The sequence below is a fragment of the Lynx rufus genome, unplaced genomic scaffold, assembly GCF_022079265.1.
Source record: "Lynx rufus isolate CCGP_SWC_20201006 ecotype Redwood Valley unplaced genomic scaffold, mLynRuf1.p SCAF_8, whole genome shotgun sequence".
In the NCBI taxonomy this organism is placed as follows: Eukaryota; Metazoa; Chordata; class Mammalia; order Carnivora; family Felidae; genus Lynx; species Lynx rufus.
Window position 1 is genome coordinate 83282737 of NW_025814896.1, and position 27298 is coordinate 83310034.

General features: G+C 45.9%; 1 protein-coding gene across 1 annotated transcript in view; it reads right to left on the bottom strand.

Moving 5' to 3' along the window:
* The window catches only part of SPRED2 (sprouty related EVH1 domain containing 2), a 113362-nt gene extending 89499 nt beyond the window's left edge, over positions 1 to 23863 (bottom strand). The window contains exon 1 of the mRNA XM_047067729.1: positions 23290 to 23863. Within this exon, the coding sequence (XP_046923685.1) occupies positions 23290 to 23315 (26 nt within the window). The 5' untranslated portion in view covers positions 23316 to 23863. The remainder of the gene's footprint in view (positions 1 to 23289) is intronic.
* Between the last annotated feature and the right edge of the window lie 3435 nt (positions 23864 to 27298).

The window sequence follows — 27298 nt, forward strand, 5'->3', positions numbered from 1 at the left end:
TCCTTTACAGACAGCTCAAAGTCCCAGGACAGAAGGTCTCTGACTTCATAGCTACTGTGAGCTAACAATGAGAACACCCTCAAATCACGACTGCTTAAGAGAAACTTGAGAGGGCTTCACATCTGTATGGGGGGGCGGGAGGGTCAGAGTATGATTAATACTATTCCTGAATTCAAAGAAAACACCATAAGCAGTGAAAACCCATCAAATGATAATCTTAGGGCCATTTAAACGATCCTCCTCGAGTAAAACTGCAGCGTGAGGGGCTCGTCTATTGCAATGTGGCTGCAGATGCAACAGAACTGCTGGTAAACCGAAGAGGTGGACGCAGAGCACGCGCAAAATTTCCCTCAGCTTAAGGTGGGGGGGGAGGGGTGCTGCTTATTTAAAGCGACTTGATGCTGAGTCTTTGTGTACAGTGGCTGTTACACACACCGGCATCCGTGTGCTTTGCAAATCTCGATTCTGGTGCCTGGTTTGCTCAAATGATCAACTTGTGTTTCTTCTCCCAGGCTGGCTGACTCACTTGTCCTTGTACCTCTGAAGACTGCATCCTCTCGGGCTTCGCCTTGGGAGCACGGGTAACCCCAGAACTCCATTCTGAGGACAGTTCTCCCTTTGGCTCTCGGGAGCTTCTTAAAATACTACAACACGAGAATATGAATGCTCTAGCCATCATTTTCTTTTCCAGGATGAACGAGAAAAAAATATTGAAAGCTGGCAAGGAAGCCAGAGAACTAAAAGGGGCAGGAAAAGAAAAATGTTATCGAAAAGTTTATGACCCAGCCCATGTGTGGAGGGTAACTCCCCAACGTGCCACCAACCCATGCTGTGCCCCCCTTTCTTCCTCTTTTCCATTTTTGCCAGAGTCCCCTCTGGAACCCTGCATAGTCACAAATCCTTGGCACAGTCTAGGAGAATCTTAGTACTCAATGAACCAAATGGATGAGTGGTTCTAGACCCTCCACGCCCGTTCACTTCGCGTAGACAGGATCTATCAGTCTGCTTTGAGCTCCAGGGACAGGTGAAGAGTTTCTCACAAAACCAGTCTCAGGGGCCCCTCTCCTGCTGGTTCCATCTTTCAGGCTGATCAGAGGGGCACGATCCCTCCCTTGTGTCTAGCCCTCAGGCCCCCTCAACAAGGCTTCAAGATGAAACTGCATTCTAGATGCCAGTAACATTCACGGGGAATGTCTTAGGTACCTGAGATGTGCCAGATGCCACAGCATCACTGCCATGTGCTGTGTCTAACGGAATCCTCACAAGCCTCATATTATTAGTACCATTTAACAGACGAAAAAGCCAAAGTTTGGAAAGCTAAAAAACACAATATAAGGGGCAGTCACAATTTGAAACCGGCTCCCCTGCCTCTGAGGTGGAAAACAGTTTTTATGATGCCACGGCAATTCCCTACAGGCCTTCTTCTCTGAACTGGTCACAGAGCTCTAAGCAAATTGCTCTGACCAGAACTACAACCCCCTTCCAATGCTTGTGTACAAGATCCAAGGCCAGAGGGAGGCCCAGGAATCGGTCAGGTTTTTTGAAGTTCTTTTTCGGCCCGTAAATATCACCCTCATATTAGCTTTCATCATAACCTTACATAATCATACTCATAATCACACCCTACACGATAAACAGTGGGTATCTCAAAATTCACAGAGGACATTTACAGAGCACTTCTTCATGGATCCATCAATTTATGTACATACATCGTGTGAATTAAAACTTCAAACAGCCTAGGAAAGTAGGTATTGGGTCCCTATTTTACATCTGAGGCTTTGATAGGTACAGGTAATTTATCCCTAGTGGAGCAGCAGAGTGAAATTCACACCCAGGTCTGCTTTAGTCTAGAGATGCTCTATCTAATACAACAGGCACGAGCCACATATGCCCACTGAACACCTGCAATACAGCTGTCCGAATGAGATGGGATACAAGTGTAAAACACTGTGTTTCAAAACTGTGATGGAAAAAAAAAATGCAGAATAGTTCATTAATAATTTTTTAAAGTTTATTTATTTAGAAGAGTGAGAGAGAGTGCATGCGTGCATGCGTGCCAGGGTGAGAGCAGGGGAGGGGAAGAGGTAGAAAGAATCTCGAGCAGGGGTGTGTGGGTGGCTCAGCTGGCTAAGCGTCCGACTTAGGCTCAAGGCATGATCTCACGATTCGTGGGTTTGAGCGCCGCATGGGACTCTGTGCTGACAGCTCAGAGCCTGGAGCCTGCTTCAGATTCTTGTGTCTCCCTCTCTCTCTCTCTGCCCCTTCCCAGCTCGTGCTCTCTCACTCTCAAAAATAAATATTAAAAAAAATTAAAAATTACAAAAAAAGAAAGGAAGAAAGGACGACTCTCAAGCAGGTTCCACACAGCGCAGAGCCCCACATGGGGCTCAATACTACAACCCTGGGATCATGACCAGAACCAAAATCAAGAGTCAGATGCTCAACTGACTGAGCCACGCAGGTGCCCCCTCACTAATAATTTTTAGATGTATTGGATTAAATAAAATTAATTTCACCTGTTTGTATTTACTTTAAAAAAACACTGCTACTAGAACACCTAAAATTACTTACATGACTCACATTATAGTTCTACTGGACAGCGCTGGTCTAAATCCTTTGGTTTCTACCAAGAAGCCACTCCTGCCATCCTCTAACACAGCTCTTAGCAATTTGCACCTTGGACACCATTAAAAAAAGAATAAACGCCCTCACGTAACAGCCTCACTTCTAGTAATGGGAATTTTGTTTCCTGATGAAGACTAGTAACAGTTTTAAGTGTGAAAAAGTAATGACATAACTCATGTGCTGATGCCAGAGAATCTGTAAACAGACTGTACTGGGCTGCCCCTCCTCCCTGCCCATGTTGGGGTCTTTTTTTTTTTTTTAATTTTTTTTTTTTATGTTTGTTTATTTCTGAGACAGAGACAGAGCATGAGCAGGGGAGGGACAGAGAGAGACGGAGACACAGAATCCAAAACAGGCTCCAGGCTCTGAGCTGTCAGCACAGAGCCCGACGCGGGGCTCGAACTCACAGACCGTGAGATCATGACCTGAGCTGAAGTCGGCCGCTCAACCGACTGAGCCACCCAGGTGCCCCATGAGGGTCTTTAGCATGCTGGTGACACTTGATTATACCTTCTCAGGCAGAGTCTCTTTTCATGTCACTGCTTGTACTCAGCATCCCAGTTCTTCACCTAACCCAAACTGGTTCCCAAATCAAAAGAGGACCTAGCTTTTTTTCCCCTAAGGATGAAGCTTTTATAGGTACGAAGTTAGGTTGAGAGACGTCATGCACAGAGTCTACAGAGAAACCAGAAGGAGGCTGTTGCACTTCCATACCTTTCCTTTGAGGAATGGTTCTCAGTGCAGGGTGCCCAGCTGGCGTCTGGATCGGGACCGGGCAGGGTCCAGACCGCTGCGGGAGGACCTGAGGCTTCACTGCGCCTTCACTGTGGAAAACCTAGCAACTGAGGCTCTTGACCTAGTGTAACTGCTAACTTAAAGGGTTAGTTCTCTCAGGGCTTTCAATTTCTGTCATCAGCAGCAGCCACAGCAGCAGCAGCAGCTGTAGGAGACACCCATTTTTAAACGGTCTGCTTTCCACGTACCAGGCACTGTGCTGAGCATGTGATCCACGTTATCTCAATTAATCTTCCTGTAATTCTTTTGAGGAACTGCTCTCTGTAAACGAGGAAATCCCGGCTCTGGACTTAGGCAAGACTCATTCAACAGCAGGCTGTGAAAGCAACACTGAAGGAGCCCAGGAGGCCCTGCCCTTCTTCCCCAGCATTCCTGACATCCCCGCTGCTGGCATTGGGGAGGGCGATTCGGTCGGTGGCAAAAGTGCTAACATGGCATCATTCCATAGTTGCTTAAATTACAGGCTTTTAGACAGCACTCCCGCATGATGACGTGACAAATGGCACATTTACCTGTATGCAGTAATGGGCCACACATGTACAGGTTATGTGAAGTAACTGGCGTGAAGGGACTTGTAAAACTAAGCAACAACAAGGGACAAAGTTGCGGTCGGAATGTTGGCCTGAACAGCTCACTTCCTTGCCTTAATTGGCGTCTATCTTGGTGTTAATTGACTTTGAGTTAAGAGCCTTTCATACAAGTCGAGGAAAACTGACCTTTGGAGCGCTGGTGACTTGTTGGGTAAATGTGTCTTTATGGACTTCATAAAATGCAGATTGTGTAAATACATACTCAGGAACTATTAAAAGCACTGAGTGGTGGCTGGACTAAGGCTCAAAGGTGGCCTTTAAGATTCCTGAGTACTCAGCAGTCGGACGTTTATGAAAATGAACATCAAAGATGGAATTACAATTTAGGAAGTGGATCTCCTGGCTTGCAGTCAGAGGCATCACCTGGGGGAGCTTTTCAAAAATGCAGGTTCCCTGGGCCACACCCCAGAGAGGCTGGTCCAGGATATCTGCGTGGGCTGCAGACGTGTGTATTTTTAACTAGCCCTGCTGACTACTGACTCTGAGTAGGTGGTCCAGGACCAGCTCTGAGAAACAACAATTTCAATGCTATTAGCACCTCCCTCACCTTCTTGCCTGGCCTTCTGCACCCCTACCAAAGAATCCCATCCAGGGAATACAAAAGACAAGAGTACTGTACCTAGAAGTGGAGAGCTCCTTTGGAAAAGGAACGCGTGCCCTCCCCATCTGTGCCCAGCACACCAAGAGCCAACAGGATGCCTGCACGCTCAGGCCGGCACAAGGGGGGCCTCCTTTTGGCCCTGTCACAGGGAGGGAGGTCTACTCTTCTAAAGCCCACAGCAGCTGAGGGTGACCAACAGACCCATGAAAAGGAAAATCAAGGGTGAAGGCTCAGCATGAAGCGGCAAGCATTTTTGATGCAAACGGTCTGGTGCCTTTATACCGACCTCCAGCCACCCTAGACTGCATGAAGAGAGGCAACTATCACAATGTTTAAGAGTCTGCTGCATCTGGAAAAGCACCTCCAATTCTGGGCCCCCACTTTATGAGAGACACGGTTGAACCTGAACCCTGATAAGGAGCCTGGGATGATGCTTGGCCAGCGGAAGAGAGCAAGCACTGCCTTCACGTATCAGCAGGCTGGTCAGAACAAGAGAACTAGTTGTTGCTGCTGAGGAGGACAGCGGTTTCACAGAGGAGCTTGCCGACAATCAGAGCTGTGTGCCCAAGTCACTGGGCACGGGGGCTCCTTATCGCCGAAGTGTCCAAGCAAAGACTGAAGGGCCATCCGGCGCAGAACAGGGCATGCTTCTTAGCTCCCTGAATTGGTAAGATCTTCAGATCCTGTGCTTCAGTCCTGGGAGGGGGAGGAGTGCAGGGTGCTTTCCTATGGGCAACTGTGCCCTCGACCATGAAAAACGTTATCCTCAAAAGCTTATCACGGCAGCTCACTACAAGATTTGTTTTTTCCTACCAGACACAGAGATTACCAAATTAAGTATCAAATGTGGTAACGTGGTGACTTGAGTATTCCCAAGGCCAGCAAGTGTCAAATCCATAAACAGTTTATGAATGAGCATAAATTTTCAACAATCAAGAATGAGCACTTGTTGGTAAGAGTTAGTGTGTAATTTATTGAAAAATCCACACAAGTTATATAAAAAGTTGCCAGTATTCCCACTCTAGGGGTATGCTGCCTCAGAAAGGCTAACGATCCAATTCACACCAACATGCTACTAGTAAAACTACTTAAAGAGAAACATCTAGTCTTAAAAACCCCAAAAAAGGGCCTAACATTTTCAAGGAGCAGATTGTTTTCTTATGCGCTACAGCACAAATTTGTTCTCACACGTTTGTTTGAATTAAGTGATTCTTAATTTCACCTGCCAATTTAGCAATCTGCTGGTCTCCAAATAGGGGAAAGGAGGAAGGGCCGACTTGCTTGATCTTTACATGTGTGTTAGCACATTCTTTTGCATTATTATCCCACATGGCTGTCCCAACCTCCGAATTAGCATTCTTGCTCTACTTGAGAAATACTGAGGCTCACGGGATGTGAAGTGCTTGCCCAAGGCCAAATTGGTTGGTCACTATTGAATGAGCTGACCCTCAACCCTGGTCTCCCTGGCTGGGAAGGGTTCATAGCCACACCACCCACAATGAAGACCAGCTGTGCTGTTAGCTCTACAGCAAAGCTGTTTGGACCTTTAGCACTTTCTCGGAGGTTCCAACCCCTTGTCAAGACACATTAGTACAGAAAGAAATGCACATACTCAGTCAACTGCAGGAACCTTTAGGAGTGCCACTGGAGTAATCCCAAGTTCATCTGCCTCAGACTTCTGTGAAGGGAACTTTTTTGAGGGGAGGAAGGAACAGAAGAGAGGATGGTAGAGGACTTAGGGATCAACAGGAAACTAGAAACCTACAAATGAGGATTCTACATAGGAGATTCAGAAAACATCAGGCCCAGAAAGTTGTGCTCACCTGCTATTTTTCTGGAAAGAAGTCTCTGAGCTCTTATTAAGTCATTGACTTTGGTCCCATTTTTTTGGTTTAATTTTTTTAACTGTGGCAAAATAAGCATGACATAAAATTTACCATTTTAACCATTTTTAAGTGTATGGTTCAGTGGCACCAAGTACATTTACAATGTTGTGCAAGACTGTGTCCCATTTTTAAGTGTCTGCACTTCACATTCTCTCCTACTTCTGGGGCATCGGTTTTTGTGCGAGACATCTGTTTTAAGTCAATGTATTTTCATTTCTAGGTAAAAGCATATGATTCTATAATTCTGTTTTCCTTTAAATTTGAGCAAATACCAGTCCCACGTTAACAAAGGTTTGTCAAAAATCAAATGCGAGAACTTGTTCCCTGCAAAAATAACTGGTTCCACTCCACCAAAGAAAAAACAAAACAAAACCTATATTTACCACTTCAACTATTAAAATAGATCAGTTTGCATCCTAAAGGCATCTGGGTTACATCACCAAGTTAATAGGTCTTTCAAAGTTTCGGCAAAACCTTTTTTAAAAATAATAAAAAACAGTCATAATATTGGACAGCTGTAGGTGATCTTTTCATATGCTTTAGAATTTTTTTTGTTAAATAAAAGAGCTCTTGGATCAACAATCAGAATTTATTTCTTGTCTCTTATGATCTCACCTCACATGTAACATCAATTTGGTATCGTCTTCCCTTAGCAATTATTTGTTATCCAACTTAAATGAGATGGAACCAAGAGGAAAGGGCAAGAAAAGAAGGAGAAACATTCCTCAGAATATTCCCGTTCGCTGGTATGGATGTGTCTGGCCTTCTGAATACCTTCCAAAATGGCAGACTACTCCAAATGGCAGATAAATTAACGGTAGTGACAGACTGGGTGGGAGAGTCTTTTTTTTTTTTAAATATAATTGACACATAACATTATGTTAGCTTCAGGTGCACAGGATTCGATATTTATGTCTACTGTGAAATGATCACCACAATAAGTCTAGTTAACATCTGTCACCCAGGATCTTTAAAAAGAGGAGATTCTCCCTAGTCGATACCATCTTGGTTGGTTACAACCCTATAGAGGTTTGGTTGGCCATTCCCCTCTTCCCAATCCTGTAGTGTAAAACACATTAGACTCTCCGAGGTTTATTTCAACAATGACACACAGGGTGGAGATGAAATTCTAATTCAATTCATCTGGGGATGAAACAGATAGGACTAGAAAGTAGGAAGGGCACTGCATCCTCAACAGCATCCCAAACCACCCCCAGACATGCTCCACCTTGGAGTCTCCTGTGATACTGAGAATCAGGACATTTGCTGGGGGGGGGGGGGGTTCTGTTTTAGGGTGCATGCCAGGGGCGGTGGGTGGACCACACCTGTCTAATTCTCCTGGTCACTGTTGTGCTGTTCGTTGTGGAACACGAGGAATGTGGAAGGGGGAATCCATCATTTACGACCAAAAGATCCGCATCATTTGGATGATCCAGAAGCACTGGAAGTAGGAGTCTGAAAACTCCACGCTGCAATCTTTAGGCTTACAAGGGACCCTTTATAAGTGAGAAGAATGCCTGGCTGAAGGGGATGAACAAGAAGAAACAAAAGGGAGGGGTGACAGAAGCCCAAGAGAAAGAAATTTTTAAAAATACAAGTTCCCTATCCTACACAAGCAGTGTGAATCTTGTTATCCCAGGGGGAGTCCTGACTGAAAACTGTAGTTTCAAAGCCAGAATGGGGAGCGGATCAGGTCTCACCCTGGCAGAATAGGGTAAGTCCTCCCAGCCTGGCCGCTGGACCTTTGGTTCTTGGGGACTGTGTCTTGTTCTGGAGATTTATTTCGTTCTTCCCCAAGCCTAGGTTTCTAAATGCCCTTGGCCACACCACTAGCTGTGTTTGGTACAAAGGATAATCCCAACTTTATCTGGGTTCAACCCATGCGGCAGAGACCTTAGAAAAACTTAGAGTAAAAAGCTACCATAAAACATGCTCTTATATGACCAGGTGATCAACTCTTCCCTTCCTTTCTTAGCTGCAACAACACCTGCTGGCTGAGAAGCATGCCACGTTCTCACACGAATGTGCCAAAACCGCCACCCTTCCCATCCTGGCATCTACCTACCCCCACCCCACGAGACCTGCATATCAAATATTACTTCCTGCTGTCTATGACCACACTGCCTTGGCAGTTAACATCAAAAGCAAACACATGGGGCGAACAGAGGCACTGGCGCTGGGAAGAAAAAACAAGCAGGGGTAATGTTTCATCAACTTTTTTGCCAGTGCCCAGGTGCAAAAACCTTTGACCATCACATGTATTTCAACTTTTCATCTAAGGGCTCATCTCTTCTCTCGCAGAATGGTGAGCTAAAAGAGGCCCTCTTCTGTCTCTACTCCCTGCCCTTTTGTCCCTGAAACACAACACGTGGAAGCCAGACCTCAGGACCCCTACCTGCCATCTGCAGGCGAGCCACACAGGGACAGCATTTGGCAAGCTCAAGTACTGCAACCTACTGCACGGGAGCAGACCAAGGCTAGCAATCTGTTCTGTCCTGATGGTTCACCATCTACACGGACCATGTTTACCTGAACTGATTGTTTCCACCATCTTTTTCCTGTCTCTCCAAGGTTCCACAACTTGAGGGCAGCAATTGTCATGAATATTTAACACAGCGCCCCAAATAGGACTGAAACCAAGGCCAGATGACATCTGCTCACGGACATATCCCAAACCACCAACTAGCTGTGTGACCCCAGTATACTCATTCGACCTCTCCAGACTGCAATTTATGTGTAAAAGAAGATAGCTGAGATGGTATTTTCTTAAGATCCTCTCCAGTTCTGTAATTTAATGGTCTAATTGCAACCATTTCACTCTGTTGAGAAAGGGCAATGTATCCTCCACTTTCACCAGGGCAATTTTAACAGGATCAGTGCTGTGTTTCTGCAGAAGTAACAATACTAAAAACAAAAACAAAAAAACCCTAAAACAACTTGGGTTATTCCCAAGTTGTAGACTTAATCTACAAAGTAAGTTGGTTAATTTTGTTCTCAATTTCACAGCCCACTTGACCTTCCTCCAATAAACATAACGACACCCTCCTTGGAACAAAGCTTTTTGCAGCAATGCCTCTGCATTTAATTAAGGCCAGAGAGAAAAGTCCTGCCCAGGTATGGCAGAGCAACAATTATTAGCAGCCTCTTTGACTCCGGCCTAGTCTGCACCCTCTAACTAGTTTGACTAATTTGAATTTACCAACCTACCACTTCATCATCTCTTTGCTTCAAAACCTTAAACAGCTTTGTCCTACCTAAAGAACAAATGTTCAAATAACCACTTCGTTAGCTTGGCACTCAGTAGCCTCCCAAAGTTAGCCTCAGCGAAGTCAACCAGCTCTTTCTCTGAGCTCCCCCAGCATAAACCTAAAAGAGGAGTTTCCTGGCTATGGAAGAAACCTTTGGACAAGAGATGCTTCCTCCCTATATGGCTTGACCTGTGCCTCCCCACAAGATACCACCACCATCCTTACCCGAGTCCTGTAAAATTCAAGTCCCTTCCTGTTAAAAGTGAACTCTTCCCTGACTGGTGCAACGAAAAGTACTTACATTCTGCCTTGTATTTTTCTGTTTTAAAAAAGAATATTATGCCAACAAACACATGAAACGATGCTCAACATCACTCATCATCAGGCAAGTCAAAATCACAATAAGATATGGCCTCACACCTGTCAGAAGGGCTAGTTTCAAAAAGACAAGAAATAACAAATGTTGACAAAGATGCGGAAAAAAAGGAACACTTGTGCTCTGTTGGTAGGAATGTAAACTGGTGCAACCATTGTGGCAAACAGTATAGGGGCTCCTCAAAAATTAGAAATTGAAATACCATACAATCTAGTAATTCCACCACTGGGTACTTACCCAAAGAAAACAAAAACTCTAATTCCAAAAGATATATACACCCCTACATTCATTGTAGTATTATTAAAATTGCTAAGCTAGGGAAGCAACTCAAGTGTCCATCAATAGATGAATGGATAAAGATGTGGCACATGCATATGCACTCACAGCAGGAGATATTCCTCAGCCATAAAAAGGAGCTGTGGCCATTTGCAACACCCTGGTTAGACCTCAGGGTATTATGCTAAGTGAAATAAGTCAGAGAAAGACAAATACCAAAGATTTCACTCGTATGTAGAATCTAAAAAACAAAATAAACAAAGCAGAAATAGACCCATAAATACAGGGAACAAACCGGTGGTTACGGGAGGGGAGGGGGATGGGCAAATGGGTGAAGCAGAGGGAGAGGTACAGGCTTCCAGTTAAGGAATGAGTAAATAAATCACAGGGTGAAAGGTACAGCATAGGGAATACAGTCAATGGTACTGTAATGGCATTGTATGGTGACAGATGGAAGCTACCCTTTGGTGAGCACAGCGTAAGGTATAGAGTTGTTGAATCCCTATGCTGTATACCTGAAACTAACGTGACATTGTGCATCAGCTATGCTTCAACAAAACAAAAAGAATATTATGCTTACAAATAAATACGAATACATTTTTTTAACATTAACTCTCCCTGCAGTATCTGGAACTAGAAGAGTCCTTCAATATTGTCATGTTATACAAACCCTTTATTTTAGAGATGAGAAAGCAGAGTCCAGAGAAGATCGACAACTCAGGTCGCATAGGAGGTTAATGGCAAAGAAGGAATGGGAACCTAAGTTTCTGGACTCCCAGAGCTTTATGCATATGGTAACACAGTACCCATCTTCTTTGCTGCTCGGTATCCATCTGAGATCTGCACAGCACAGGCTGGATAACGCTGACTGTGGGAACAAAAAGGGGCAAGAACTGGAAGAGAATCAGAAGACCCCACATCATGCCAAGGCTCTAGGGGAGATGTCCTGACTCATTTCCAACTTGTCCTCATCCAACTAAACTTGGCCCCTACCTTCCTCAGACCTTCCAACCAATCTACCCTGGAGTGGGAACAAACCCTCTCACGTATGAGTCCTCTACAGAATGACCACACTTACATTCTTACATCCAGAATGAGGGCCACAAGGATTCCCAATTTTCTAAGCATAAAGACTCAAAGGGAGAAAATTCAAGGACCAGCTCCCCTCCCCAGGGATAACAGTTGTATTTGTTAGTATCTGTGAGTTGAGAAAAATATTCAACAAACATTCACCATGAATTGTGTTGTATTTTGATGAGGCTGTGTTTTATTATTCTATAAATGCAGCTATGTACACTGAAAGAGAGGAATAGATAAAAATGGGTGACATTATATATTTGGATCACAGACACCTAGAGTGCTTATGGGTTCTCAGCCACTCGTTTGGGAACTGCTGGGTGGTGGCATCAGATCAGGACTTCAGATGGGGTGTCTAAATGCTGGAGGAAGGGGAAGATCTTTAGTCTCCTATGTCCCTCCTGTCTACGAAAAATATGACAGGCTAATGAAGATACAACGAGAAGGTCTACAGTCCGCTCCTTTCAGATTCCCCACTGCATCTGCCTCCATGTTGCAGTTATTACCATCATCAGTGCTGGGGTTTCTAGTACTTCTGTTTTGGGGGAACAAAGGGTCTCTCACCTTCATCCTCTGGCCTATTCTTGGCTCTCCTAGCAATGCTGCCTCAAGTGGATTCACATTCCAGTCTCTTCCCCATCTCTCACCAGGAATCATCTCTAAAGAGTAAGCACTGACAAGTGATGGATAATTTGCATTTTAACCCTATTCAAATTTGGGTAAATGGTTTAATATGCATGCTAATATTCCATCATTATTCCAATTAAGGAAACTATTATGTTAAAGTGTTTAATCAGGAGAATTAAGGACAACTCCAGACACCTAAAATTAACCTCTAATAGTCTTGACATTCATTTCATTTAGGTGCAATTTGCCAAGCTCTAAGCAACTCCCTGCTTAAAACTTCTGCCTAGGCACGTGGGTATTCCTGATAAGACCTAAAAGCAATTCATTTCCTAACTAGATTGCTGTCTAAAAGAATAAACTAAAAGGGCTGCAATTTAAATACAATCAAATCCCCAAGCAGTCACATTCCAGAAGACTTAAATACCAGCATCTGGATCCCTAGGAACAACAATGCTATTCGCATCAGAAACAACACAACCACTTCCTCTTTCTCTGACCTTCTCTGTTTAATTACTTCCTGTGATTTCTTCTAGGGCTGAGCGCGCCCTGGAGCAGCAGGCTTTCCATACAAGACGGATTTGTCTGGAAGGTGCCGCATGCCAGCTGACCCCAGACACTACACACAACGTGTTAAGGGCTCCGTATTTCTTTTAAGTGATGGATCTGTTTGGCCTCCTGGCATTCACCAAGAACTTTTTTTAAGCGGTAAGAAAAAAATTCTTCCAGTACAAGCCCATCTGAAATCAAGCTGGATCTTAAAGCCGGAAACCCTGCCAGGGATGGGGAAGTGGCTGCTTGATAATCTCTCTGTGAATAAGCAGCACCATCTTGTCCAATGAGCTTCTTCAACAAATGCCAAGTATGTGAAGTCGCCTTTGAAGACACAAACCTGGCAGCTGTGAGCTTACTATCATCACAAGCACAGATAGGCCCTTGCTACTCATAAAGTGGGGTCCATGGAGCAAGAGCACCAGCAGCATGTGGAAGTTCATTAAAAATGCAGAATCTGAGGCCTTACTAAATCAGATGCCTCATCTTGCAAGATTCCCAATGCAAGTTCATGTTTGGTCCCCCTCTCAAAATAATGAGGCTAAACCACAGGTTCAGGAGAACACTGTGCATGGTTATCCATTCTGCTCATAGGGACTTCCAAGGATAAGGTGGCTAGTTGTCTTTCCCAAAGAGGTACCTATAGTTTCCCTTTTTGTTTATTTGCTTATTTATTTATTTAGAGAATGAGAGTGAGAGAGAGAGAGACAAATGAGCAGGGAAGGGGCAGAGAGAGAGAGGGAGACAGAGAATCCCAAGCAGGCTCTGTGCTGACAGCATGGGGCTTGAACTCACGAACCACGAAACCATGACCTGAGCCGAAATGAAGAGTCAGGCGCTTAACTGACTGAGCCACCCAGGTGCCTCCACCCTTTATATCAGTACAGAAAAGGCCACCTCTGTGGGCCCTGCTTCCGTCTTCAGAGCTGAAAAGGAATGCAAGAAAGAAATGTCACCTCAGTTTTGAGGTGTGTTTTCGGGATCCAACGTGAGTTCTAATTTCAACTGCTCGACAATAATATAAATCAAGCTGTACACACAGTTTTTTTTATACAAGAAAACTAAAGCTCTATGAGGGGATACTCTACAAAAGTGGGACCTGAAGTCAAAGGATCTGGACTAGGGGCGCCTGGGTGGCGCAGTCGGTTGAGCGTCCGACTTCAGCCAGGTCACGATCTCGCGGTCCGTGAGTTCGAGCCCCGCGTCGGGCTCTGGGCTGATGGCTCAGAGCCTGGAGCCTGTTTCCGATTCTGTGTCTCCCTCTCTCTCTGCCCCTCCCCCGTTCATGCTCTGTCTCTCTCTGTCCCAAAAATAAATAAACGTTGAAAAAAAAAATTAAAAAAAAAAAAAAAAAAAAAAAAGGATCTGGACTAAAAATAACAAATTCTGCTGTGTCCTCAGACAAGTTACTTAACCTCTCTGAATCTTTCCCTTGCCTGTCAGACATATTCCGTCCACGTGTGAGTGCACGTGTTGTGTACACAAAGCGCACACACACCCTAAAAATAACTTGAAGGATCTGTCAGGGGGGTCCTGGGAAAGGTATGTGGCTCCTTTAATGATCTGGATAACAAGGTCCTCCCACCCCAAATTTGGGATCCCAATGCTTGCAGCTCTAGGAGGAACCCTGCAGAAGCAAGGGAAGGAAAGAGAAAACAACTCTGGCAGTCAATCATCAAGATGATGCTGTCCTCACACCCCTAAGGCATAAGAAAGTGCCCAGCACTCTAGAACATAAGTTCCCTAAGGACAGAGACTTGCCCTGAGTCACAGCTCTGGTACCGTCTGGAAGACTGGGTGTCTGTGCATTAGGTGCAGTAAGTGAATGGCGCTCAACAGCCGGGTCACTCCCTTTCCTCAAGCCTCACCACCCTGGTTATTTTACCCAATGAGATAATTTGTACACGGCTTTGCAATTAGAGTCCAAGGATCTTCCACAGTCAAGTTCTTTAGGTTCAAAGTCTACCACACTCAAAACGGATACCTGTAATCTGGTGTCCCTGAATCCCCTTGGCATAAAAGGATGGTAAGGGCCTTAAAGCTGGTTTAAAAACAGCAGACTCTGGATCTGAAACCCATTTAAACACAGATTAATAAGAAGGCAACCATTAGGCCTTCAGGGCCAAAAGTAACACTGAGCCAGTGAACACTACTCTGGCAGACCAGACCTGCTTTGGAATTTTGAGCCTAAGAAAAAGCACAGATTTGATTTAACCTATTAAGTGAAGGAGAAAGATTTAATTACTACATTAAGACTATATTCACACTTACACAGCTTTAAAAGATCTGTAAAAAGGAGTAAAATTATTGGGATGCTGATGATTAAATGAAACCTCTGCTCTAGCATTCACTTCATTTCTTTGCTGAAAATATAAAACATAAACACCAACATGGCATGCAAGTAGACAAAACAAGTCATAAGCCAACTTACTCCTAAAAGAACCTTCGGCCCCCGCCCCCATCCCATCCGAAGACTACTGACTCTTAGAAACAATCTGAATGACATTGGTGATGGATTTCTAGACCACAGACAGGGATGGCAAAAAAGCCAAGGATGCTCCTACAGGTAAGTGCACTGACAGTAAGAGAGGAAGCAAGCTACTACAAAACAGGAAATAGCCAGCTAGGATCACTGAGTAATAAAGGCCAGTAGTCAGCTGGGCCTCACTGATATTACAGCACCAAAACCAAAGTGCTACCTCTAGAAGGACCTACCAGCACAGCACTGGAAAGCCAAATAAAAAGCAGAACATGACTTCTAGAGTCTAATTCTCCTAGAAACTCCCTTGAACAGGTCACTTCAGCTCTCACAGGCATAAAGTGAGAATCTTGTCTCTTGCCGCAAAAACGTGAAGGTAAAATATTGTTAATGGATATCCTCTACCTTGTAAATTCTGAAAATAAAGGATACCTTGCTACATGATGTGAGACACTAGAGGTGAGGAAGTCCCACTGAATTCCCAATTCATTAGGACTGTGCTAAAATGCTTTACCTTCACAATTTCATTTCCACTTTTTAACAGCCTATGAATAAGACAGTAGAGTGAGCTTCATTTACATTAACCCAGGGCTCCTGGCTTAAAGCACTGGCCAGGAGCCTTCAGTCAGTAGAAGGCAGAGGCAGGGTGTGACCCCCAAAGCTGTATTTCTTCCACCCCTCCTGGAAGTTTTGAAAAGGCAACCTCAAAGTCTTTTTAGATGTAGGTACAGTAAGAATACTACTTTATATTTTGATATAAGGTAAAATTATGTTTCAATTAATGAGTATCTGCCTTAACCAATTAATAAACGTTTGCAGAAAGCCTACTAAAGGCTCTGCACTCTGCAAGGTTATGGGCCTAAGGGTGAATAAGCTCTTATTCCCACACCTAGAAAGGCAGATGAGCCAACCTTCTTTGTGCATGCTCAGGGCGGGAGGCAAATACAAAGTAAGTAGTGCTTATCTGAAAAATCAATACTGGAAGCCAGAGCCAAAGCAACGCCAAGGAGAAAAAGAAATAAGAGAAATAAGTAATGAAAACGAAAAGACAAAGATGTCATTACCAGATGAACTAGGAAAGACAATTAAAAAACTTAAACTGATAATTAAATTTAAGCACTTAGGAATGGACCAAAGGGAATATATCTAAGAATGAAAACAACCAGATTTGAAAAATCATCGTTTCACTACACACAGGAGCCAAAGCCATACATTTTAGAAGCTGCCCTTGTTCTAATCTCCAGCTCTAAAATGCTAGGATGAAGTCAAGATCCATTTTTTCACCTCTGCACTCTACGTGAATGCAAAGGCAGAAATTTTGTTTTTACATAAATATTAAACTACCCTTTGAGAGTAGCATAAATAACATAAGCACAATTTGCTACCCTGTATGTGATATGCCACAGATGAACACACTGCTGACAAAGACAACCTGAGAAATTAGTTATACAACAGCTGCTACTTAATTTAGTGAACTCCTATGCCAGTTACTATCAAGTATTTTACTAAAATCCTGGCCTGACTTCCTTCCCATGACATGGGACACATGTCAAGCCATGGCAACAATTCTTCAAGCATCTTAGGGCAAGCACACAGAAAATGCATTTTGCTCCATAGGGCACTGTGTGCACTAGTATAAATAGTCCTTCTATTCCAGTGACTGAAAGCCCCAGGAAATGCCTTAAAAAAAAAAAAAAATCATCAGTGTTCTGGCCTTAAATATTGATTAAAAAGAAACATTTACAAGAGTTTATCAATATGACTGCATCTCAGAAAAACCAACAACAACAACACAAGAGCCCAATTTATTTGAAAACAAGCCAAAATAACCACACACGTCAAAACGTCCTGCTCTGCCTCTATTATCTTGTTCAGTTTCTGAGGATTTTGCTGTTAGATTGTGTAGTTGTGTTCAGTCCAGTAAAATAGGGAGTATGCCAATGTTGGTGTTCATCAGCACGGCCGTCTCCAACTTCAAGTGTTGAGACTCCATCAGAACCCTGCAGCTACTGCAAATTGTTAATATTATGATTTTCTGCGGAGATTTTCCTGCAGAAGCAGAAACACAGGCCCCGGCTTATTGCACTCAAAATCTTCCACATCCCAACTCCTACAACAGTGACTGGAATCAAAATGGTTTTGAGTTATCAATCACAGACCACTACCACCAGATAGTTCTGCACCCAATTTCCACAAAATGAGCCAAAGGATACCTGTGAACATGGACTTTCTCAGAGGGGGCTTATACACACTGCAAGTTAACCAAATACAATGATTGTAATCGTTGCATTCTGCATTTGTTGGTAGGGACAAAGAATTTTAAAATAATTAAACCCATTTTTTTAAGTTCAACGGACATTTACAAAGCAACGTGCCCAATAGTATTGAGCCAACAACTAGAAAACTAAGCAGCTGAGAGGTAATCCTGAATCCAAAAAGCTCATATTCTACTAAGAACCTAGAATCTAGCTACTAAGAACCCAACGCTAAATGGTGATAACTGCCATACGGTGTGGGAAAAAAATGCTCTAAAAAGTCCTCAGTTTTGACTCGAAGAGTGGAGGGTGAGGAAAGTCTAGCAGGACTTCATAAAAGGAATGGCCACAGAACTGGTTGGGGGGGGGGGAATGAACAGAATTTCACTTGTTGAAGGGAAGGAAGAAAGAAAATTTCAGAATAAAGAGCACGAGTAAGCAGACTGTTGAGACAGAATAGTTTTGGTATTTCTTTTGATTCACTTTGTATAGGTTTCATTTGGCTAAAGGAAGTGGAAAGCAAAGGGGATCAAACATAGCTAGAAAAGAGGAAGCACTTGCTAAATCCCTTGGAAACAAGCCTAGCAGATGGAGAGAAGCCCAAGCCCACCACCTAGAGAAAGATGGATGGCCTCAAAGTAGGCACTTAATTTTATACAATGATAATGTCCTGGCTTACAGGCTTGTTAAGGTCTTTCCAAGTTTTGTTTTGTTTTTTTGTCTTGCTTTCAAGATCTTCTGATGAATGGACCAAGATTCCAATTCCACAGAGTCAACTCCATGTTTTTAACATTTAAGGATTCTGTTCATGTGGAGGAAAACATCCCTCTAAAAAAAAAAAGTTTGTTTGTTTGTTTGTTTATTTATTTATTTATTTATTTATTTATTGAGAGAGAGAGACAGAGACAGAGACTCCCAAGCAAGCTCAGCACTGTCAGCATAGAGTCCAACTCCAGGCTTGATATCACAAACCTTGAGATCATGACCTGAGCCAAGATCAAGTCAGACGCTTAATGGACTGAGAGAAGCAGGCACCCTGAAACATCCCTTTTTTAAGGCTGATGCAAAGAAACTAGATCAATATTTGTCGTACCAAGTCTAATTTACACAACTGGTATTTCAATAAATGTACAGCTAATGTCCAGCAATAACCAACTCTGAATTCATACGATTATCTGAAGGTGTATCAAAGAATTTTCAAGCCCATGTTTATTTAAATTTACTTTTGAGAGACAGAGAGAGAGAGAGTGTGTGTGTGTGAGCAGAGGAAAGGAGCTGAGAGAGAGGGAGAGACCGAATCTTAAGCAGGTTCCACATTCAGTGCAGAGCTTGAGGTAGGGCTCGATCCCAGAATTCTGGGATCATGACCTGAGCCAAAATCAAGAGTCAGACACTCAACCAAGTGAGCCACCCAGGCTCAGTATGTGAGCCTAAATTCACTTTAATTCCGTATGTGCCTCCTATCATTTTCAGGGAAGATAAGGGAAGTAGAAAAAATTACGGCATGACAGACTGTCACCAATACCGAAGAATTAGGGACAGACTGACAGAAACAGTGTGAGCTCGGAAGTCAGAATGACTAAGGCTGGCCACCCTGTCTTCTTTTCAGACAGTACCTCATGGTGGTTAAAAACAGTCCATTCTGAGCCAGGCTGCTAGAGTCACAATCCAGCTCCTTCACTTACTAATGATAATGACCTTGGACAAGTTACTCAACTTCTCCCGGCCTCAGTTTCCCCATCTATAAATGGGGGTAGTAATGCCACATCTACTGGGGGGGATTGCTGGGAAGAATAAATGAGTAAAGTACTATAAAAAAATATTTGCTAGCTTAGGCAAGCAACTTTATTTAAGCTTTCTCATCAGTTAAATGCAGTAGCTCCTTCATAGGGTTGTGTGAAAATTAACAAGCTGAGCCTGTAAGAAATCTATCTCAGGGCCCTGCAAAGAGCCAATACCAAACACCTGTTTTATGCCTGGTGCTGAACTGTAAGCTTTACATGGGCTATCTCATTTAATTTTCACAACTCCATGAGACTGGTAATATTTACTCTCATTTTATTCACTCAGATAAAACCAAGGTGATATGTAAGTAACTTGCCTTTGATCAAAAAGTGAGCAAATGGCTGAGCCTTGAGCCTTAAGTATAAATTAAATGCATTTAACTCAGGATCTTTAACTGGCACCTGGCTGAAATGGCAGTTGTAAAAGACATTTTTCAATCAATTAGGCTGAATGTTAAAGACAACAGGGAATGATTCTTAATTTTGTAAAGTGTGATAGTATTGAGGCTTCGGAAGAGCATCCTCATCTTTTGGAAAGCTAAAGTATCTAGACATAAGGTGTTCTGATGTCTAATTTCTTTGAAATGGTTCAGCAAAAATATTTAAGTTTTTTTTAAGGGGAGACCTTTCAATATTAGGAAAAACAGGACTAAGGACAAAGCTACAAGTCCATTCTCAGTGAGATATGTGTTTCAGAGAAGAGTTTATGAGAGGAACAAAATAGCTAAAGAGCACCCATGTCTCCTGAGTTAAGCTTGCTTGAGAAGGGTTTCTTCATTTTGTCTATGAATTTCCAAACCATTCATGGCCATAATCAAATGCTTTAAAGATAGACAAACTGCACATGATTTAAAAAATGTTTCCACTCTTATGTACAAAAGATCACTTTCAATAGTTTTTCGATGCTTTTTACTTTTGAATTATAAAAAAAAAGTCTGTGGAATTATAAACCTTAACATGCATTTCTAGATGGAGTGGGATCAGAGAGTGGTCATAGTATTTTCTATATGGAAGCTATTTTTTAGGGCAATCGGCAAAAAGAGCAGACAAGCTTTCCTGAACTACCATATATTTACTAGCAGAGTTTTAAATCACATGGAAAGGAGCATTAGAAGACAAAACATTTATTATTTTTTAAAATTAGGCACAATTTTGCCACTTGCAAGATTCTGACTTATTGTACTGTGATGCTAAATGTGACATTTATCTGTATCACTTAAGAAAAACCTCAAATATATATGGACTATCAAGAAAATCTATTTTACCTAAAGCATAAATATATCTCCCATAAGTCTCCAGTTTGAGGTCACCAATTCTCTTTATATGTAACACTCCTCGTCTACTTCTAACAGGTATCTGCGGGAACTCAAACATAAAGCCATTTGAAGAGAAAATAAAAGATCAAAATTCATACAGGGGAGAGGTAAATAAATCTAGCAAAAACTTAGGCTACTATGACTACTGTAATCAAGCAATGATTTTAGCTTGGAGCTTCCAGACAGAACCCCACAACAACAAAAAAGCAATCACAGCAAAGCTCTGTAACCCAGAGAGATACCTTCTTCCAGGCATTAACATTTAAAAGGAATTTTTCAGATGGGTCATTACATTAAGAACTTGAAGAATATAATGGACAGTGTCCACAAATGGCAGTTTATAGCCCATGAAGCCTGTTTTCTTACAGGCTTACATTTCATGTCTCAGGCCAAGGTCATTGCATTAAAAGTAATCCCGGGAAGGCCACTTCTGCAGTGGGCTAAGGTACCACAGCTTTCTGCTTCTCTAACTGAAACCAGAACCTGTCCTCAAATACCCACTGTCTTAACTGGGCTTCTGACAGCAGTGGGGGCAGCCAGTTCCATGCTAAGCTGCTCTGAAAGCAGAAAATAGAGATAGTCATTTCTTGCTGGTGATTCCACCCAAAATCCTTTTGCTTTGGATATAAGATGGGGTAGGATGCAAAGCTGATATGCTCCGGTGAAAAGGGAGAATCCGGGCCAGTATTCCCAAGAGATGGAGCCAAGGAACCCAATGCAGGGCAAGTAGAACCAATCTCCAACAATAATCCCCAAGTCCAGAGGTTGCAAGGCAATGGTCCCTCCCTGCTACTACTGCTATTTGTGTGCAAGGACAAACGAAGACCCAGAAAAATACTTGTTCATTAGTCAAGTCCCAAAGGGAGGAAGGCCCAGCAGCATATTTCTTCCCCTCCATATTTCAGCCCTACAAGCGCAACTTTTTTCATTTTACCGTTTCAAGAAGTCTATGAAGACAAAGCAAAATACCTAAAATAGAAACACCGGCATAGGTGGTGGGAGGGCAGCGACAGGCACACAAGGCGGGATGCTCTCTAGCTGCGGGTGTCTGGCAAACCAGGGGTTACTGCAAATATCTCTGGGGACCACAGGAAGGAAATTCCCTTTCCCAAACACCAACCCTCTCAACACCCCCTCCTGCCCAGCCGCCCAGCCTGGCAACAGCAGACACCAAAGGATAAAGGGGCATTAAAAAAAAAAAAAAAAGTGAAGTAGATTCTTAAGAGTAGAGCACAACATTCTGTCACCTGCTGCAAGAAAAGCCCTCCCCATCATCCAACCCTGGGTCACTTCCCCTCCCCGCACTCTCAATGCTTGCAGGGGCAAAAGACCCCGGAGAGCAGCTACCCGAAGCCCCTATTTCCCCGAAGACAAGCTCTGGGCCTCCCCCCAGGGCGCGTCCTCACGGCTGCCAACCGTCTCTTTACGCCCAAGCCAGCTCCACTGCTACCTTGGCTAATGGCAGCTCTGAATGAAAGGAGCCGAGGCAGTCTCCGGATTTATGAATGTGCAGGGGAGGAGGGGAAGGATATCATGTGACAATAAAGGAGAGCGTCTTATTCACAAAAAAAAAAAAAAAAAAAAAGTGGCTGGTGGCGGGCACAGCCACTGAGCAGCGGCAACAGCCACCGTGCGGTGACCACTCGGACCCGAAACCGACGACCTCAGGCGCCGGGCCCAGGAGCCCGGCCTCCGCTTCTCCGGCGATTGGCAACGCCTCGGACGGGGGTGGGAGAAAGACAAACGCGATTTCGCGACCGCAAGGCTGCAGGGAGCCTCACCTTGGCCTGCGGCTGGGAAAAAAAGGCACCCATCCCGAGGAGGGCGGTGGGTTAGACCCGGAGCCCCTCCAGCGTAGTGTCCCGAGCATTGTTCCCCTTGGGCTCGCGTGCCGGGCACGAATGCCTGTGCACGCGCGCACACACACACACAAACCCACACACGAACCCACACACACACATACACGAACCCACACACACGAACACACACACACACACACACGAACACACACACGCACGAACACACACACACACACACACACACACACAGGCCCGCAGCACGTTGTCCCGCACGCTCCCGCCCGCCCCCGCCGCACACGACTCGGATCCGCCCCCGAGCTGCCCGGACCCCGCGGGGCGCCTGTCCCGAGCCCACAAGCGTGTGCACACACGCTCACACGCGCCGCGGGACCCCTCGGGCGGCTCCGGCGCGATGACCCGCCGGGGGATCCGGGCTCACGCAGACCCCCGCGCAGTCCGCGCCCAGTCCTCTCCTCGCTCCGCCGTGTTTTTATGAATGAAAATGTGGTATGCAAATGAGAGCGATTCAAGAAAACGAAATGGCGGAGCCTGGGCCCCAGTGGGCTCCCTAAGGGACCCGGGAGGAAGGGGGCGAGCGGCGGGGCAGGAGTCACAAAGTCACCAAGTGAAAACCCACCGACCCCAGGAACCCGGAGCGGGGGTGTCAGGTCTTGGGCTCCGGCCGCCAAAGATTTCGGGGGGGAGGGGGTGTTTGTGAGTCTCCGGAGAAGGAGCGGGGACCGCCCCGAGGTCACCCGCTCGCCCTTGGCCCCCGCCGCGGCCACCAGCCGGCCGACCCAAGGCGCACCCCCGCCGGACCGCAGCAGTCTTTGCCCCCTCCTCACTTCAACAAGGGTAGAAATCTTGCATCCCGAAGCCCACAGGCCAGCGAGTCGCTGCACCCCACGCCAAGTTCACCCAACCAGCGTCCCCGCCTGCGTCCTCAGCCCCGGCCCCCACGCTGCCCCCGCCGGGCACCCTCTTCCCACCCCGCGGCCAAACTTACTCGTCCGGGTGTGTTTCTTCGGTCATTTTCCTGTTCACCTAGACGCCTGTCCCGCGGCGGGCAGCTTTGCTCCCTTCATCTTCCTGTCCGTTCACCCCCCTTCTTCACATCTCCGGAGATCGCCTGATTTGGTTGGGGAGGGGGAGCCGCAAGAGATGAAGGGGGCGCCGCAGAAGGCAGAAGGGGAAGCTGGGCGACAGGAGCGCGAGGTGAGGTTTGGGGAAGGGGTGCAAAGGCAGGCTGCCGGAGGAGTGAGCGCCGTAGCGCCGCGGGCGAGGCAGGAGGGGCTCTGGGGGCTAGGCTGCGGGCAGAAGGGGAGAGATTTGGGCAGGGGACGGCGGTGGGGGAGAGGAGGAGAAAAACAAGCGCGCCGTGGAGCGGCGGGGACTGCTGAGAGGAGGAGGAGAGGAGGGCCGGCCGGGGGTGGGGGCTCGGTCCGGGGTCGCCCCCGGGGGCCGGGCCAATCACGGTTCCGGGGAGCGGTCGGCAGCCGGGGGAGGTGCGCCTGGGAGGCGGTGCAGGGCGCCCCGTCCGAGCCCCATCTCTCGACTCTACCGATTTACTCCATATTGGATTCTCACCGCCGCCAACAGGAGGAGGAAGTAGGGCGGAAGCGATGACGTCTTCCCAGCGGCCAGAGGTGGTGGAGTGCAAAAAGCTTCCTACTTGCGACCGAAAGAAAAAAAAAAAAAAAAAAAAAAGGAGAGAAAAAAAAAAAACAACTTTGTCCCGCCTACTGAGCATGCCCGGCTTCCTTTCCCCCTCCCTACTGGCTTCCACTCCCGGAGGAGCAGCGGAGCGGAGTTGTTTGTGCGGCGTCTGTCTAGCTCCGGATCCTTTTTCTCTCACGTTCCGGGTTTTAAGATGCCCGAGAATAGGGAGGAGGCGGGAGCCGGGGACTCGCACACATCTGGCTCCAGTTTGGTTCCCTCCCTCGATCTAAACCCCTGGATTAAAAATAGTGGGGGGCGGGGGCGAAGACGCGGAGATCAGGGGAGGCGCCGAGGGGTGCTCGGGCTCAGAGGACCAAGTGCCCCTAACCGTGGAGCAGGAGGGTGGGGGCGGCACAGGTGCTTTTTGCGGGGTTCTGAATGGCAGAGGCCTTTTTCTCAATTTCACGTGAATCTTGTGATCTTTGTCTTGCTAGCGGAACGGGCGTTTTTGAGGAATCGTTATTTGTACATTAAAAAAAAAAAAAAGTAAATCCAACACAGCACAGCCCAGAAACGTTTGCATTTCAGTACAAATGATGGACTTCCTCGGGTTAAAAGGTAAGCCCAAATACATTTTAAAAATTATTTAGTAAACCTCTCTAATGTTGGTTGAGGATGCCCCTTGTCCCAGGCCCTTGAAGGCCGTAGTTACTGGGCCAGAGGTTACCAGCCCCGTGGGCTTTGGCACAGATGGGGCGATGGAGAGCTTCTGGATCCATCCCCCCCCCCCCCCACACACACACCTTTGTCTTTAAATGATTTTTCTTGCCTTGTCCTGGGACCATGGGGCTGGGTGGGCCCATGCTCTCCAAAGCAGCACTTTCTGGGCAACGGACAGGACTGGCTTCCTTGGCATGTAACCTGTCCAGTTACACAGGGATCTTTACTTGGTTTGAGTGTCCGCTGTTGCTGTTTTTTGTTTTTTTTCTCTTAATGTTTACTTACTTTTGAGAGAGAGAGAGACAGAGTGTGAGCGGGGAAGGGCAGAGAGAGAAGGAGACACAGGATCCCAAGCAGGCTCCAGGCTCCCAAGCTGTCAGCACAGAGCCTGATGTGGGGCTCAAACCCACAAACCCAGAGACCCTGACCTAAGCCGAAGTCAGATGCTTAACCAACTGAGCCACCCCTCTCCTGTTGCAATTTTGAAATTATTTATAGTGTTGGAGCAGGGGCTCAATATTTTTACTTTGCAGTGGGTCCCACAAATTACGTAGCTGTTCAGTATTTCCTTCTGAGGGTCTTGCTAGAGAGCAAGAGATACAGCCCCCGCTCCTTCCTACTCTTCAAGCACAGTAGACTTTTCCATCCTCCTGAATGTACCAAGAAAACATGCAGAGGTTTTAAGTAAATGGCAACCATGGAACAAATTAAGAGATTAAATATATGTCTCAAATATAGTTAGTATACGTAAGGGGTATATACATGCATTTGGAGAGCTATAAGTGTTCCAAAGATAGTAAGAGTATCACCTTGAGTCAAGTGGTTTACCTAGGTTCATGCTTATCACAGCCATGATCTTTGTGGACGTGGATTGGTGTTCACCCACCTTTGATGCTGAGTGCTGGTATGTAGTGCTGAAAAGAGAACTAGACGGGAGGAATGCTTGGGTTCTGTTTATTTCCTAGCAGCCCTGAAACCTTGAGTAAGACTTAGCAATTCTTCAGTTTCTTCATAAACAGGGCTAACAAGGCCAATCTTGTCTTTCTCAGGTTTGGGGGCCATTGACAGTCTATGAGAAAGCACTGAACAAAGGAGGATCTCCTTGTTCTCTAAATCCCCATAAGGCTAAGGCATCTATCCAGTTCTCACCTTTGGGCATTGCTTTTCTCCTGGAGGTGCTGAAAGAGATCCCACTCAGTCATTCCTGAACTTCCAGGAACAGACATTTGTCCATGTCAGAAGTATCCATCCAATGGGCATCTCTATGGCTCCACCCTCCACTTTCAGAGTACCCAAATGGCAAGGTGGCAGGTGAGATGAATTAATTTCTGCAGGTAGGCAAGTGAATTGGTGTCATCACCACTCATTAATCCAGTTCCCTGCTAATAGCAGTGAATGGCCCAGATGGCAGACCAGGCAGCCAGAGGAGCAAAGGAAAACATTCTAAAGTCCAGGAGTCACCAGGTCCCCACTTGGATACCCTGATGCCAGATTCCAGTTCTCTGAGCTTTGGGTTCGGCATCTGTAGGGTCAGGATAATACCACAAGGTAGGATTGCTGGGAAGAATAAATGGCTACACAGTGAAGGTAGTGTGTTAATAAGCAGCACACTGCAAATAGATCAGTGGCAACCCTTTCTTCTCTCTAGCCAATTGTATTACCAAATGCCACCCCCCTTCACTCACGGTCCGTCATGTTCCTGTAAAGAAATTCTTCCAGTTCTCTTCTTCCTTGTTCGTCACCCAAAAGGACTTTTTGATGGAAATGTTCCTAGCAGGTCCTCCCCATCAATTACTGACTCCTGCAGCTCCGTAAAATAAATGGCAGTATTGGGCGAATAACTCAGATGTGTTTATTGATCTGAATAGCAGGGTGTTACCCAAGTCTGTAGAATTGTTACTAGAATACTAGGGATTTAGGACTTTAACTTAATAACGTTACTGAAAGCTAAATACCCACATCCGTGTCTCTCCCCCATAACCAGCAAAACGGGGCAGATAGCTCTGAACACGATCAATTCATGGGTGTCGACTCAGAGTGAGATCGTACAGCTTCAAAAGTAGAGTCGGTCTTCTCACAGCTTGACGCACACCCAGAGGAGCCCCCAGGAGGACCCCCACCTACCCACCCCTCAAGCCCGAGTCCGGGGCAGGGAAGCACCATTTCCCCCACACCCCCCCTCACTCGGGTCCTTCCGCCGGCCGCGGAGAAAGCCCGGAGCGCGGAACCGGAGCGACCCTCGGAGGCCACTGGATGGGCATGCTCAGTAGACCCGCAGGTCTGGTTTCACTCGGAAGCCGGCCGCAGCCCCCGCTCCCTACTGCCCTGCACTGGCGCCGGGAGAAGCGGACATTTTATCTTTCTGGGCGATCCGCTCTCTCGTTCGCGTCCTTCGCCCCTTCTCTCCTACCGGGGTCCGGTAGGAGAGAGTGTAGATCTTCCCCGGGTGGGGTTGCTGGTGGGATCTGGTAAACCACTCCCTCCAGCCCCGCCGGGGGCGCGCGCGGGGCGGGGGTGACTTGGAGAGGACTCTGCTGTGCCCTAAGGTTTGTACCGCCCGACCCGCCCGGCAGAAGGCCCCACTGCCGCGGCGGGCTCGCTCCCCGCCCCGCGAGGCGCGCGCAGCTGCGCCCAGG